This window comes from Ctenopharyngodon idella, chromosome 3 (genome assembly GCF_019924925.1).
Source record: "Ctenopharyngodon idella isolate HZGC_01 chromosome 3, HZGC01, whole genome shotgun sequence".
Taxonomy (NCBI): domain Eukaryota; kingdom Metazoa; phylum Chordata; class Actinopteri; order Cypriniformes; family Xenocyprididae; genus Ctenopharyngodon; species Ctenopharyngodon idella.
Genome location: NC_067222.1, coordinates 40,864,521 through 40,881,797, shown reverse-complemented (window position 1 = coordinate 40,881,797; position 17,277 = coordinate 40,864,521). Strand labels below are relative to the sequence as shown.

At 37.4% G+C, this 17,277-nt stretch overlaps 1 protein-coding gene across 2 annotated transcripts in view; it reads left to right on the top strand.

Annotated features, from left to right (window-relative positions):
• The window catches only part of prkar1b (protein kinase, cAMP-dependent, regulatory, type I, beta), a 78,316-nt gene that overhangs the window by 44,136 nt on the left and 16,903 nt on the right, over nt 1-17,277 (top strand). For both annotated transcript variants that reach the window (XM_051888620.1, XM_051888619.1), the window contains exons 5-8: nt 701-762; nt 2,336-2,382; nt 11,542-11,700; nt 14,755-14,815. In XM_051888620.1, the coding sequence (XP_051744580.1) occupies nt 701-762; nt 2,336-2,382; nt 11,542-11,700; nt 14,755-14,815 (329 nt within the window). The remainder of the gene's footprint in view (nt 1-700; nt 763-2,335; nt 2,383-11,541; nt 11,701-14,754; nt 14,816-17,277) is intronic.

Below are 17,277 nucleotides of genomic sequence, written 5' to 3'. Positions count from 1 at the left end.
TCTAAATATTAATAAATATTATCATAGTTTATAAATAATACTAGAACAACACTAGTTAGTAACTCATCCCACACTGTTTGTGTTACAGACTTCAAAAATTCCTCAAGTCATGCAGCTTGTTGAAGAGATGTCAAGCATATTTACTCAGCATGTAAACATAACATAAATACAACTACAGAAGCATTGACAACACAACAGCAGCAGCAAATAAACACTGTTTACATCCGGCAGCAATGGGAGAGGTGTATTGTGGGAACAGAGTCAGGGGTCATGTGTAGTGACTGACACACCAGTGGCTGCCGAAAAAAAGACAAAGAGTGGAAGTGCATTATCAGGGTCATAGACTTGTAACACTTATGACACTCTTTGCCTTCACACAGGCACGGTTGTGTGGTTTTGTTTGTTGTTTGAGGGTGTGTGCCTCGTGAAGAGCAGAGACTGAGCATTTACTTTTTGTCGTCTTTTATACAGTTTTGTAAAAATACGTGTTTCTGTGGAGATGATGAAAATTGGGGTGAAGGGTGTGATACAGTAGCGTTGACATGATCATGTCGTGTTTGACTACAGCATGTACTTGACACTTGCTATTTCAGCTGTAAAGTTGACACTGATATTATTATCTGAGCATTTTATTTGTGTTTTTGAATTTCCAATGTTTGAATGAGAGATTAATCTAACATATCTCTCTTTTTTTCCCCAGTGACATATTTGATGCCATGTTCCCGGTCACTCACATCGCTGGGGAAACGGTAATCCAGCAAGGTACAGTATAGAAACACACTATATATTAGTGAGGACATCTCATAGACTTTCATTGTTTTTATATTCTTTAACTTCTGGGGAATCATCTTACTGTGATCTAAATGGTCTTATTATGATACACTCCTATTGTTCTTATTATTGTAGTATTTTGGAACATGACGGCACATAAACCGTCACTGAAGGTGACTGTGGTCATGTGTTTCGAACATCTTTGAATGTTACATTACATTTATGTACTTGCAGTGCATGTACAGTGAAAAATACCAGACACAAACCTTAGAAAAGTATTATCAAAAGTGCAAATGCATTGCAGATTGTTTTAGTTATGTAAGAAGGAACGGTGGGTGATGAGGAGTTTTTTCTATATTCAAACAATGAGCTCTTTTTGGTTTCATGTGGAGTTCATAAAGCAATAGAGAACAGTGAACTGCATGCATGTCTTACATACTCTCTGTGCAATGCAATTCTTGAAACAGAGTTTCAAAGCATTTATCTAACATGGACAGATTGCCCATAAAAGTAGATCTAGGAATGTACAAAGTTGTGTTTGTGTGTGTGTAGAAGTGTGCATGTGTGTGTTTTTGTTCTCGTCAAATATTTGACTGCACTCTGTGACTCAAGGATCTGTTGGCCAAAAAACAAAAACTTCAGAGCAGAGGTGATAAAAGACAGGAAGACAGGAACAATACTAAGAAAAATGAGCTGAATGGGTTGAAAGAGAGAGAGACGGCGAGTAAGAGAGGGAGAGGGCACTAGCGATCTGTGAGTGTGTTAAGATAAATTGCTTGTGTGATTTACGAGCGCTTAGTGTGTTCGGTGTTAATTAGCCCTGTGAACCCGCGTGAACTCGGCGGCGCACGGACTCTTTTAACTCTTCGGCTCGCACAAACACACACAAGCTCACTACCAGGATCCCAAACACCAGTTTCAACACACACTTAGACCTCAAAGACCCTCTGAACCTACAGAAATGCTTTATGTGACGGCCTTTAACTTGGAAATGTTGATCAGAGCCTGTGGCTTCTGGCACGCCCAAATGTCCATTAAACTCTCAAATGGGGTGTAGAAGATGAAGCCTGGGAATCATTTAGATGACACTGCTCTGGGAGGTGGTGATGTTTTTAAAGTGGTGTGCCATCTTTTATCTTTGATATGCACGTCTATGTGTACGGTCTTGGGAAATAGGGAGTCGGAAAGGGATGGAATCTGGGAAAGAGACAAAATTATTTATCTTTTCCTCCTTTCCATCCTGAATTTAAAGGTCCCATGAAATTAAATTGGGAGTTTTGTGGCTTTTAGTACATTTTTGTTAGCTGTGGGGGCTCTTAAAAGGTTGCAGACTTCACTTTTAGTAGATATATAAATGGATTTACAATGTTGAGCGTAAGAGACTTCTTTTAAAAACTTATCTTATCGACCCCATATTGACTTATGTTCAGTATTGTATGTAGATTTTCACAACTGAGCAAAAAAAAAACGGGAGGGAAAAAGGGCTACTGTGTGTATCTGTAGTCTTCTCCATGAAGTTGGTTGATTGGAATAAACTCACGATTTTCTCTTGTTTCTTTCTCAGGTGATGAAGGAGACAACTTCTATGTGATTGATCAAGGAGAAGTTGATGTGAGTTCAGTATTTCATACCTGTTTCTACAGTCAAACTTATTCATGTACTGTGGTATATGCAACTTATCAAGATAAACTCATGAAACAGACTTCATTAAAGTGCCCCTATTATGCTTTTTCGGATATTACCTTTCATCACTGTGAAAAATAAATCCATAAAATAACAGAAAAGGTACTGGCAGCTCATTACCTGGACAATACCCAGTAATTTTACGGACATTTCCGTTAACCCTAAAACACAACACAATTAAGTGCAATTCTAAATACAGGTAAAACACCTGTAAAAAAATAAATACGGAAAATTTCTGTTAAATTAATACAGTACATTGTGCCTTGAACTGAACTCTTCTCTTGTGAGGAAACGGATCTGCTCGTGCGCGAGGTTAAAGCGTAATAAGCAGAGTGTACGTGCGCTGTGCACCCGCATATAGGCGCATATTACTAACGCGCTCTTTAAATAACAAAAAAAAAATACTGCACCTTTGACTTTAGACGAGGTTTCAGTTGGTCAATGCCTGTCACAATAACTACCTTTTGTTGGGCGATATATTGTCCTAGAAATAATTGCGATATGTGATATTATTGTCATTTTAAGACCATTTTATGCCACTGAATATATATATAATATAACAGCATAATAACGCAAGTAGGCCTACGCACTTTCAAATGACAATGAACTAAACTCTTAAGAATATTTAGACACTAGAATTGAAGTGTCAAAAAATAATAATAATGTTGAATAAATAATAAATAAAAAGTGCAAAATACATGCTTGCAAATTCACAAAAGGCATTCATATAGAGATTTTCCATGTACAGATTTTTCCCTTATCTTCTTTTCTCAGTAAAGTAAGGGGTGTGTTCACACTATTACTGAAAAACACAAACCCTACTTCACAGTAAGATGTACATATGAACAAAGGTACAGGCCATATCTGCTGCTACATCTATTTTTGTAGAGGCGTGTTTTTTAAAATTTGAATAACTTCTTTTAACTTGAGCGTCCGTGTTCATAACGCTGCATCATACACGAGATGCTGCAAAAGAGACGAGCGCAACGGTCAAATTCATCCGTCTAACACACTTTTGCATGGAAAAACAGCTCAGTGGAATGCAAAAATGCATTCTCTGTGAAAATGAACTAGACACCTGCAACGTCCAAACAGACTTAATGCTAGCTGTGAGCATGCACCATTTTGCGCTGTCATGTTTAATTTGCACGGGAACTTATTCTTCCCAAATGACACCTTCTGTGCATGTCAAAGTCTGCTATGAGCTGCCTGAGCCCTGCTATCGCCTCCGACAAGGAGAGCAGATAAGATAACAGAGGTAGCGTGATCTGTTAAACATTGGTGACATTCATTTTTGTGTAAGCATAATGGGCAATATTTCGCATCACCAAAAATTATCAAGGTCATGTCCATATATTGTGCGATAAGTCGATATATTGATTATCGCGACAGGCCTAGTCAATGGAGCAGTCTATTTCAGTTTCCTCAAAATAGTAACACGCCAACAATGCGCCTGAACACACCTCGTTTTCAGACCAGCACGCCCATGAGCGCACAAATTGGGCGCAAATGCATTTGCAATTTAAACAACGTGGCGCAGGACGTGAAAATGATAACTGCGTCGGGCTGAAACTAGCAAAAAACACTTGCGTCGCGCCTAGCGCCACATTGCGCCAGAGGTATGATAGGGCCCTAAGTCTACTTTGACCCGCCCTCAAACATTGTGGTTGCAGCTGAGGACTGGAAGAGTTTGGTTCATGTTATCAACATGTCGAGAAGATCCTGTTTTCTGTGCTGCCAAAGCAAATCCACTTTGATGCACTGCTAAAGGATGAGGACTTGGGCCGGAATTGATACGGTAAAACGGACTCCATCTTTACTGTGTATACAACTGCAGAGGAAGCCTTCTCAGCTAAAATTCAGATATGGTAATGGGCGTTTCGTTTCCGACACATAAGCAGTAGACCAATCACAACAGAGTGATTGAATACTTTATCAAACTGTTTCAGACACTGTGAGAAAAGAAGTTTTGCTGCAATGTATATTCTGAGAAAATTAAAGTGTTTTTGATCTTGAATGCATGTAACTTGTTGTAGGAGACCTTCAAAACTAAATTAGAAACCTTTAAAATTGCATAAAAGAGGCACTTTACACCGCGTTCCAAATTATTATGCAAGTGACATATCAGTAAGATTTCAGTACAATAAACATTCAGATTTTAGTTTTTCTAAGAAAATGTTTGTTTGTTTATTTATCCATGTCTTTTTAAATAACTGGTATCAATCTCAGACAAAATAATTTGCCAGGTCTATGGAAACCCTACTTAGAGGTTGTTCCACATTATTAATCAAGTCACAGTTCTCATGCAATATGGGGAGGAAGAAAGATCTTTCTGAAGATGAAAAGCATGAAATGGTCCAAAAGGCATGAAAACAACTAATATTGTGTGAAAACTGAATGGAGATTATCAAATTATCATAAGATTTGTGAGTGATTTAGAACTCGGTCAGATAAAGGCTTATTAATGAAAGTTCCTGTCAAAAACATTAATTGTATTAAAAGGGCAGCTATAAAAAAAAAAAGCTAATTTTGAGCAGCAAACAGGTATTTGAAGCTGCTGGTGTCTCTGGAGTCTCAAGAAGCTCTCCATGCAGGCTGGCAGTTGTGCGTAAAGATGCATTTCAGCCACTCCAAACAAAAGCTCACAAAGAGAAACATTTACAGTGGGTGAAGAAATACATTTTCAAACAGTTTTATTGCTGTGGTGTTTTTTTGCAGCATGGGATAGTGCATAGTGCATTGTATTTCAGAAGGCACTATCCTCCTTTTTATACCATAGCTGAAAATGACCAGTTATGAACTCCACATATCTTGATGAAGTCATTTTAATACCCTCAGAGACCTTCCATCTCACTTCCCAATATTCCAGCCCAAATCATCACCCGCCAGCTCCCTGCTGACGTCACAGTCTTGTTGGAACGTGGTGGCCATTCACCAACCATCCAGAAATCCATCCATTTAGACCATCCATTGTAGTACGGCATTAGTCAGTGAATAAAACTATTTAAAAATGAGTCTTCATGTATTTCTTCACCCACTGTAAATGTTTCTCTTTGTGAGCTTTGGTTTGGAGTAGCTGAAATGCATCTTTACGCACTTCTGCCAGCCTGAGAGGTTCTCAAGACTCCAGAGACACCAGCAGCTTCAAATACCTGTTTGCTGCTCAACACTGGCTTTTTTTATAGCTGCCCTTTTAATACAATTAATTTTTTTGACAGGAACTTTCATTAATAAGCCTTTATCTGACTGAGTTCTGCTGTGCTCTAAATCACTCACAAATCTTATGATAATTCGATAATCTCTATTCAGTTTTCTCACAATATTAGTTGTTTTCATGCCAAAAGCACAACATTGGACCATTTCATGCTTTTCATCTTCAGAAAGATCTTTCTTCCTCCCCATATTGCATGAGAACTGTGACTTGCTTCTCTAAGTACCTCTAAGTAGGGTTTCCATAGACCTGGCAAATTATTTTGTCTGAGATTGATACCAGTTATCTAAAAAGACATGGATAAATAAACAAACAAACATTTTATTAGAAAAACTAAAATCTGAATGTTTATTCTACTGAAATCTTACTGATGTCACTTGCATAATAATTTGGAATGCGGTGTAAAAGCAGAAGTGAACAGATGCTCTGGGATTGATTCATCTACATCCGTAATACATTCGTCAGTAATAGCAAATATAATGGGGTGAATCTTATGAAATGTTATCCATCACCAAAAAATCAATCAATACAGTAATGAAAGTTTGAGATGGGAATGTGTTTAAACATGCTAATTAAATGTGCCAATTTAATCTAATGTGCAAAATTTTAAAAAATTCTTTTTTTCCCTCCCATTGACTTCAGATTGAAATGCAACCTGGGAATGTTTTTTGTGATGTTCACACGACTGTGATATGAGAATTTCTGAAACATACTATCATACAGACCTACATAAAATAGTAGGTCTATGTGATAAAAATCTTACTCACTGGCCTCTTTTTACACTACAAAAAAACTGGAACACTGACTGTCATTGTTTTACCTTCCCAAAGATGACATGGATAAAGTTCAAGTGAAGTGATGTGTCATTATCTCCAGAGATAATCCATTTCCCCTGTTTTGTTTTAAAGAGACGATAAGAAGCTTTTAAATAGATTTTCTTTGTATATGCATATGATTTATTTAGAATTTGCTTTTATCACCCTGGGAATCTGTAGTATTTTCCTTCCCCCATTTTTTGGTTCTTTAGTAAATAGGATTGTTTAGTTAAAAGGGGCCTTTTCCACACTTTTCTAGCATTTTATTTTTTCCCCAGAGTCCATTTATAATGGCAGTTATGACTACTTGAACCAAAAGTTTAGTTTTTATGAACATTTTCCACGCTCCCTATGACTCTTAGAATTAAGCTAACTGTTTTTTTCTACTATATGTATTTGTAAAGAATCTCTTTACATGTGAACAGACTAACAACTGTCAGGTCAAGTTGCTGAATAGTGGATAGTAAACTTGAATAAATAAATTAATATAAACTACCCTTTTTTGTGAAAGAAGTCTTTTATGCTCACCAAGACTGCATTTATTTAATCAAAAATGCAGTAATATTGTGAAATATTATTACAATTTAAAATAACTGTCTTCTATTTTAATATATTTTAAAATGTAATTTATTCCTGTGATCAAAGCTGAATTTTCAGCATCATTACTCCAGTCTTCACTGACAATTTTAAATTGGCCCATTTTGAATCTAGGTATTTTAGAGTATTGGTCAAGCTGTTTTATTTTAAAAGAGCAAGAAAAACCCTGTACATTTGAACACTGTATCTTAATATTCTTTATGTTATTCACAGTCTTGTTTGTGCTTAGTGGTCCTCTGTGTGATATATCGCTGCACATTGAGTCAGCACTGGGTCACTGTCACATCAGATTGTGTCGTATCAAGCTCTTGGGTCAGACCCAGAGCGCAGAGAGCCCAGGCACAGAGCCCGACTCGCTCAATCCACTGTGCACCACACTAGTGCTGTCAAACACATGCAAAATACATGTTTACAGACATTATCCAGTCTTCTCATATGTGTAAGTGTGCACACTCAGCTCCATAAACCTCCCAGACCTATGCAAACATGCTGGAATGTCAAGATACGTCTCGAATACGACGTGATGTCTCTCATTAGCAGAGAGGATAAATCTCCTGTGACTTTGGAGCGCATAGTACTGCATGCTAATCGAGAATGTGTTAAAATTTGGAATTCATTAGCGCGCACACACTCTCATGAAGGAAAAAATGCACTTTTAGTCACTTAGGGACAGATTTACTAACAGCTTGCGCCAGCGCAAACCTTCTTTTTGGCATAAAAAAACTACTGTCAGAATTTTCTAAAGACACGCAGTGAAAAATTAGCACTGAAAAGGCATGGACACAGTTATTTTGCAGCAAACTTTATTGCATATGCATTTGTAGGAGTTTACCTTTCAGGCGCAACATTTATGAGAGGAGAGTATTTAAATTATTCATGCATGGTGATTTACCTTGCATGATTCACTCTAATTTGCCCTGTTTAGTAAATCTGGCCCTTAAAGTCATATTTTTAGGGCTGCCCCCTAATTGTCGACCAAATGTTAGTTGATAAGAAGAGGCTTGGTCAACCAAATTTTAATTAGTCGGTCAATTGCAAAAAAACAAACTCCACAGGAATCGGCAGTCCGTTGAGTCATGCAGTTCATAATGGACAGATGGATAACGTGGCTGGTCCATGTGGTAATTATGTTGGGCAGGAAATCCTCATTTGACCTCAAACATGAAATATCATTTGAAAAATTTGAGTAGTAGCAAAGTCCCTTTAAGACAAGTCATGTCACTTGGCGGCCATCTTTGAAACGCCTCTCTTCAAAGTGCAGCTCCTATCTCTCTGAATGGGAAAACATAAAATTCTCCAAAACTGTTTGCCATGCTTATGATTAAATTTCATATTTGAAATGGAATCTGACAATTGTCTCAAATTTTGTTTCTAAACACTTGAATCATGACAAAAAAAAACTGCATTTTTCAGGCTGATGCGCATGCGCAGTCCTAAGCTGACTGTTTCTATAGGAACCAGAGCTTCTAACGGCAGCTGCAGTGATGTGATCACTTTACCAATCGGTGATTGGCTCTTTTTTTTATATGCAGTGAGCCATATTGCTCGTTGCACTTTCTCCCATTCATAGTAATACAAGTGCACAGTCTTTCTATATACACCAATCAGGCATAACATTATGACCACTGAGAGGTGAAGTGAATAACACTTATCTCTTCATCACGGCACCTGTTAGTGGGTGGGATATATTAGGCAGCAAGTGAACATTTTGTCCTCAAAGTTGATGTGTTAGAAGCAGGAAAAATGGGCAAGCATAAGGATTTGAGTGAGTTTGACAAGGGCCAAATAGAGATGGCTAGACGACTGGGTCAGAGCATCTCCAAAACTGCAGCTCTTGTGGGGTGTTCCCAGTCTGCAGTGGTCAGTATCTATCAAAAGTGGTCCAAGGAAGGAACAGTGGTGAACCGGCAAAAGGGTCATGGGCGGACAATTCTCATTGATGCACGTGGGGAGCGAAGGCTGGCCCGTGTGGTCCGATCCAACAGACGAGCTACTGTAGCTCAGATTCCTGAAGAAGTTAATGCTGGTTCTGATAGAAAGGTGTCAGAATACACAGTGCATCTCAGTTTGCTGCATATGGGGCTGCATAGTTGCAGACCAGTCAGGGTGCCCATGCTGACCCCTGTCCACCGCCGAAAGAGCCAACAGTGGGCACGTGAGCATCAGAACTGGACCACGAAGCAATGGAAGAAGATGGCCTGGTCTGATGAATCACGTTTTCTTTTACATCACATGGATGGCCGGGTGCGTGTGCGTCGCTTACCTGGGGAACACATGGCGCCAGGATGCACTATGGGAAGAAGGCAAGCCGGCAGAGGCAGTGTGATGCTTTGGGCAATGTTCTGCTGGCAAACCTTGGGTCCTGCCATCCATGTGGATGTTACTTTGACATGTACCACCTACCTAAGCATTGTTGCACACCATGTACACCCTTGGAAACGGTATTCCCTGGTGGCTGTGGCCTCTTTCAGCAGGATAATGTGCCCTGCCACAAAGCAAAAATGGTTCATGAATGGTTTGAAGAGCACAACAACGAGTTTGAGGTGTTGACTTGGCCTCCAAATTCTCCAGATCTCAATCCAATTGAGCATCTGTGGGATGTGCTGAACAAACAAGTCCAATCCATGGAGGCCCCACCTCGCAACTTACAGGACTTAAAGGATCTGCTGCTAACATCTTGGTGCCAGATACCACAGCACACCTTCAGGGGTCTAGTGGAGTCCATGCCTCGATGGGTCAGGACTGTTTTGGCAGCAAAAGGTAGACCAACACAATATTAGGAAGGTGGTCGTAATGTTATGCCTGATCGGTGTATAAAGTCTTTGGTAGTAGCCTAATGTTAGCCACTTTACATGGCCGCTTGCTTTAACGTTAATCTAGATAAATGTCCTATTATTAGCCACATACCCAAGTGTTTGCGCGGAGTGTGGAAATTACTACTGAGCTTACTGTATGATGTTTATTTCTCTCTATAGGCGCATCTATACTGTGGAGATGATGAGGCAGCATCGTCAACTTCATCTTTGCAACCAACACTGACTCAGAAAACACTAGTATAGTAATAATTGATTAAAATGTTCAGAGAGTCTCCTATCTGATTTTTCCAACACAGTCACAACACTTTTGCCTATACACTGTGCAAGCGTTGTGTACTCTGAGCGCTTAATTTATATGTTAAAGACTCCCCCCAGTTTATATTTAAATAATTAAATTAATATCATAAACTTGTGACTAGTCAACTAATAGCTTAAAAGAATGACTACCAGTTGACTAAAAAAATCTTTTGTTGGGGGCAGCCCTAATATTTGCCATTATTTTTGTCCGTTGTTTCAATAAAATGACTGAATTCGAGACAGATTGGTTATTGCAAAGAAGGTTAAGCACAACTTCTCACCTTAAGTGACATGTTGGCCATCTCTGAGGAGGCTTTGACCCAAACCTGCTCGAGTGGCCGGTCTGGAGAGCAGAGATACCTGTGGAATGTGTCTTAGATGGCTGGCAGAACGCCTGGCCCGAGCAGGACCAGCGTTTATTTCTGCCCCATGTGTTAGCTTCTTTTTTTATCTCCCCTCATAAAATCAACAAGTGGATTGTGTGTCTACAGGTGAAACCCAATCAGTCTCTGTGGAAAATGAGAAAGAGGCTCTTTGTGCTTGTCTATGCGCGTGGCTGTTGAAAACTACACACGGACACATACACACACAGATTCAGTGAGATATTCTCTTCGGCAGCATCTAACAGTTGTGCCAAAATGAAAGACAAAACAGGGGAAAGAGTCTCAAGGTGTTATCTAATTCCTCGTAAGACACCCTAGAGGACCCAACTGCAGGTTGGGAAGATAGAAGGTGCGAGCTGTGTGTTATCAGATCACCTGCTCCACTATGAATGCCCTTGACTATCATTAGTATGAAACAAGAGTTCAGTCAGTCCTTTGAGATAACATGAAATTGAATATTTTCTGTTTAAATGTCCCTTTTTGTGTGTAGTTCATCAATGCATATTCTAAAACAAGTGTTTGTTTTTATCATCTTAATCAAAGCGTAATGGGTGAATTTCGCAGATAAGACAAATAAATGTTATCGATTAGGATGTCTGTTATATTATATAGATATATTATTAAGGTATCTAACATTTTTTCAAAAGTTTATGCTGATTTTAATAAAACATTTATATATTATAATGACAATTACATTGTTTTCACTTATATTATATTATATTACATTACATTACATTATATTATATTATATTCGCATTAGATTTTATTTTACATTGCGGTAATGAAAATTTTGGGGAACTTGGGATATACTTAACTGTCACGACAATCATAATAGTCTTAAAAATGGCCCTGAATATTCTAATTTATTATGGAAGTTAATGCTGTTGTGTTCAGTTAACCATTCAAGTTATGCATATTCATATGTATTATAAACAGAAATATGTAATGATCTTTCTCTCTCTCCGCAGGTGTATGTAAATGGGGAATGGGTGACCAGTATCGGAGAGGGTGGTAGTTTTGGAGAATTGGCTCTGATATATGGAACTCCTCGAGCCGCTACTGTGAAAGCCAAGACTGACCTGAAACTGTGGGGCATAGACAGAGACAGCTACCGACGCATCCTTATGGTAGAAACGCACTCAAACACTTGCATTACACAGTGACACAAGGGTGAAAAAATGTTAGAATTTCCATTTTGGCTAAACTATCCCTTTAAATGACAATCCCTTCCTCCCCCAATTGGATGACATGACTTTCCAGATTGAAACTCTTGACCGTTGTTGGCGTTTATAAAACTAAACCAAACTTTCCACCCTTTGGGATTCTTTAACTAAATACTTACTGTCTCGCTCAACAGCGTAATCTGCATCAAGTGCTCCATCTGTAGCAGTGTTTGTGTTTGTAGAGTGTGTGTATTTGTGTGTGTGTGTTGTGGGAATGAATAAATGAATATTTCTAATGCCCCGCAAGCCTCCGTGGAAACAGTTCTCCACACAGAGCCTGACAAGGGACCAATTTAGATTTTTCTGTCAGGGCATCGTTTCGTTTTTCTTTCTCTTTAGTGTCTTCCTCGCTTTCTTATGCAAACACGCACTTATCATGCAGACTTACCCTTAACAACACACACACACCCCGAGTTCTGTGAGAAGAGAGATTTCAGCTATGCTGAGCTGCTCTTAATTAAACCAGTACTGTATATGATTTGTGTTTGTATATGTGTGTGTGTGGCTGCAGTCAATTAGAGACAAGTCAGTAATTCATAAAACTGTTAAATGTGTCATTTTCCACGTCCACAGTGAGCATAAAATCTTTTTTGACAGTGTGTATCATAATGTGTGCGAGAGATCCTGTGGATTGCCCTACACTTATGTTGGTTTTCCATTTTATTATTTTGAAAAAACATATAATAAAAAAATCTAATTTGCAATCCACAGTTTCTTAGATGCTTACAAATATACCTGGGCACTATATAAAAACATATATTTTATCTCAATAATTTTCAGCCTTTTGATGATGTTTAATTGAAATTTTAATATTCAATCTGAAATAGCATTTTGCCCAATCAAAGAAAATCTTGGTAATGATAATGATCTAGATATTTTACTAGATTATATATAGTAATGACTGAGTGTTTTATGTCTTGCATGTAACATTTTCAATATGGATTTTAAAAAGCTTTTTGATTGAAATGAGGGAAAATTTTATATATGTATATTTTTATTATTTTAGTTTATTACTATTTATTTATTTATTATCATTATCTTTTTATTTTTTTCATCCCTAATTCTCCAATTAAATAATTTTCTAAACTTTTTGATTGAAATGATGTTTGAAAATGTTTAATATTAATTTTATATATTTTTTAATTTTTTTATTTTTATTATGTATGTATGTATGTATTTATTATTATTATTATTATTATCTTTTTAATTTTTTCATCCCTAATTCTCCAATTCAGTAATACCAAATATATTGTAAATTATTAAATATATCACCCAGATTAACTTGCAAGAAAAACACTGTATTTTGCTCAGTTATTTAAAGGATTAGTCCACTTTCAAATAAAATTTTCCTAATAATTTACTCACCCCCATGTCATCCAAGATGTTCATGTCTTTCTTTCTTCAGTCTAAAAGAAATTAAGGTTTTTGATGAAAACATTCCAGGATTATTCTCCTTATAGTGGACTTCAATTGACTCCAAACGATTAAAGGTCAAAATGACAGTTTCAGTGCAGCTTCAAAGGGCTTTAAATGATACCAGACGAGGAATAAGAGTCTTATCTAGCGAAACGATCAGTCATTTTCTAAAAAAATACAACTGTATATGTTTAGAAACACAAATGATCACCTTGCAAGTGCTTCCGCTTTCCGTATTCTTCAAAAAGCTTACGCTGTATTTCCTACGCCTTCCCTATTCAACTTACGAAATTAACACGGCGCCAATTCCGTTTTTTCCGTAAGTAGAATAGGGAAGGCGTAGGACATACAGCGTAAGCTTTTTGAAGAATACGGAAAGCGGAATGGTGGAAGCACTTGCAAGGCGATCATTTGTGTTTATAAAGCATTGAAGTCCACTATAAGGAGAAAAATCCTGGAATGTTTTCATCAAAAACCTTAATTTCTTTTCGACTGAAGAAAGGAAGACATAAACATCTTGGATGACATGGGGGTGAGTAAATTATCAGGAAAATTTCATTCAGAAGTGAACTAATCCTTTAAGTAGACATTTACACAAATATGCACTAGAATGTGCCTAAAGATTCTCTAGCAGAAGTGCTTTACTTCACATTTTCTGTGCATATTCTTTCTTGTTTGCTCTAGTAAAGAGATCTCCACAGACACTTATTCAAGCTTCACAGAGTCTGTCTATAGAAAATATATACTGTTTATTTGGGAAATGTGGGTGAACTAATCCATTAAGCTTGACCAACACTTGCCGGAACGCTGTAGATCACGATGTCATGCCTCACTTTAGTGTCTGCAGGCCATCTTAGATGTTCTTCTGATGTTTTTGTATCTTCACAAACACCAGGGGTGGAGAGGTCACTGACCTTGTAAGAGAGATGATCTTCACGGCCAGTCAGTGGCTGGACATTTGCGTATATGTCTCGTTGTCTCAGAAATGAAGGTGGTTTAGTTAATAAAGTTTTCCCCTCAGTCTTAGAGGAAGATTTTGACTAAAATTAAATGAAAACAAATGATGCAATTGTTGACATGCTTCAAGAGTAAAGCCCTATAAAATTGATAAAAGTCTGGAGGACACACGTGAGATTACTGCATTTTTCCCAAGAGACAAATCTGAGAAAGCAGAGACTTCAGTCTCCATTTCTCCTCCATTTAATCTCCTGTCTAGGAGAAACAATTGAGACAATAAGAAGATCATTCGTGATTTTTCTTAACTATGGGACCGTCTCCACCTAATGTGTTTCTGTGTGTTTTATTTGAGTCAGAGCTGAAAAAGACAACACTAGGAACAAAAGAGAAGGAAGCCAAAACTTTGCTTTAATCTGGATGTTTATAGTTTTTCTTCAGCACTGTGTTTGAGGAAAGTCCCCCGGCTTTGTTCTCAGCGCTGCGTTTCTTATTCTTGTTCCGTAGAGACTGATTAGAGGGCAGGAGCTTCTGTTACCTGATGTCCTCTATGTGTCTTCTAACTGCTGCTTTAATGTTTTGTTTTAGGGAAGCACGTTGAGGAAGAGGAAGATGTATGAAGAGTTCCTCAGTAAGGTGTCTATACTTGGTAAGTACAGTAATGAGAACTTTGTAATGAGAATGATTTTAAACCAATCTTGCATAAATCTTGCATAAATTCAAAACACTGATCTGAAGAACCTGTAAATGAACTTCAGAGCTTTTTCTTTACCTTCAAATATCAATATATCAACTCTGTGTGGCTAAAAATGGTTCTTTAGAAGCTGAATTTGGAGAACCTTCTATTTCCGAAGAACCCTTAATTCTAAGAGTGTAGTCTTGATTGACAGACACCACTGCCAGATTCTACTCTGACTTGCATTCCAGTGGTTTTGTTTGGTGAGAGAGAGACAAAGAGGAGCGAGAAAGAGGAACATTAAGATGGTCAGTTCTGCGGTGACCCCTCGTCCTTCAGCACCCTGAGGTCACTCGTCGCTCTAAATGGGGTTATTAAATGGCTGAACAAACACACTCCTCCTCTCGGTTTCCTCTATTTTTCTTTCTCCTCTGTGTTCTCTGTTTCACAGCCCTGTCACGGCCTGTCTTCAAACACCCAGCTCTCTCACTCTTCAAACCTCTTTTCTTCGCTTGTCTTCTAGCCTTTGAGGGGGGCATGTTTTTGTTTGCGTAAGATTTTTTTTTGAGATTGTGGTGAAATCGGTACACTTGTGAGGTCTTGCGCAAAAAACTGCTTCAAAAAATAAGAGTCGTATTTTCACATTCACTTGTTGCGTCACGTGATCAGAATATCATAGAAACTTTAGGATGTACTTTTGACTTTGACTAGTAAGCATTCAGCTAGCAACCATTAAGAACACCCTAGCAACCATATACAACGTGCTAACAACCATTCAGAATGAGGGATAGGAGATACTGAACTAAGTATCTATTCAATTGATTTTAATGCATTTTTTATTTGACAATTAAAAATTGTGATCCACGAGTAAAAGTGCTGTTAAAGTGCAGCCACTTCAGTGAAATACTGTAAGTTCTATTAGCAGAAATGGTCTATTGTCTGTTGTCAATACTGTATGAAGCACAGCTCACTTTCAAACCAAGCAGCTTTCTGTTGGTCAACACAGTGAGTCACGTGACCAACTTATACCCCCCGATGCAAAATCTGTGTGGGGAAATCTTATGCCCTCATTGCATTCCCAATTGTGTGGATTCCTATTGAAACGGTTGTATTTCGCCCACGATAATTTGCAGATGCAAAATTGTTCACAGAAGTGTGAACATGTGACATTTTCATATATTAAATGTTTTAGTAAAACTATATGTATGCAAATATTGCTGTTTATGGTCATATTGATACATATAAATAAACATTTTGTAATAAAATATTTTATGTAAATTATATGATAAATGATTTGATATATGTAAGCAATAAGGTACGAGAGGCTGTACTGTATCGTGAATAAGTCACGGCTGAAGGGCGTCGTTAGGCACGACGCAAAGTGGACTTATTTACGATACAGCACTAGCCTCGAGTACCTTTTTGCTTTTATAAAACGGTTACCACACAATACAAATATTAAAGCCAAAAATATGTATCAATATGTATCAGCCTTCCTTCCGCCGGAAAAAATAGTCCCTGACCATGAACAGCAACAGAAGTTACATTATTACGCCATTAGATGGCGGCAAAGACTGTCTTTATGAGTGTGTCAGTCAGTAGCGAAGACTTTTATATTGAAAAGACTGAATTGTTGTGAACACGGAACAAGACGCAACTGACAAATGCTTTGACTAGTGCTGTCAGTAACGGAAAACCCCTTAACTGTTAAAAGGACAAGATAAAACATCAGACATTTAAACAGATGTTTTATTATGAACATAGGACTGACCTGAAGGAAAATGCTAAAAAATGCTATAAATTGAGAACAAACAGTTTACGTTGCTAAGAGTGGTTGCTAAGGGTGTTGTGTAGTGATACACAGAACCGTTGAGTGAATAAGTCATAGCCGTGTTTTATCGTGAATAAAACACAGATATTGACCAATCAGAATCAAGGACAGGAACTAACCGTTTTATAAATATAAATATATATATATATATATATATATATATATATTTATTTATTCATTTTTTTAATTATATTTTTTATTTTTTATATATAATTATAATTATATATTTATAATGTCGTAAAACAATTTTATATATATATATATATATATATATATATAAAAATATTAAAATATTCTTGTTTTCATTAAACAGATAATGGTATGGAAAGCATACCTTGATTATTCATATGCAAATGATTTTTAATGTATGGTTCATCTGATTTAAAGTCCCTCCCTCCCTTCAAAATATTAATATATTAATGAAATATCACCAAAAGCCTACATTTTCTAGTGCTTTATTGGAAAGACTCAGTTATGTATTTTCCTATGCTATGTTACAATATCCTAAGGTGCTAATATAGATGCACACATACACACTTTTTTTCTTAGTCTGCATGCATGCGGTGTTGATTTTTTTTCCTCACTGATGGCTCATGTTACAACT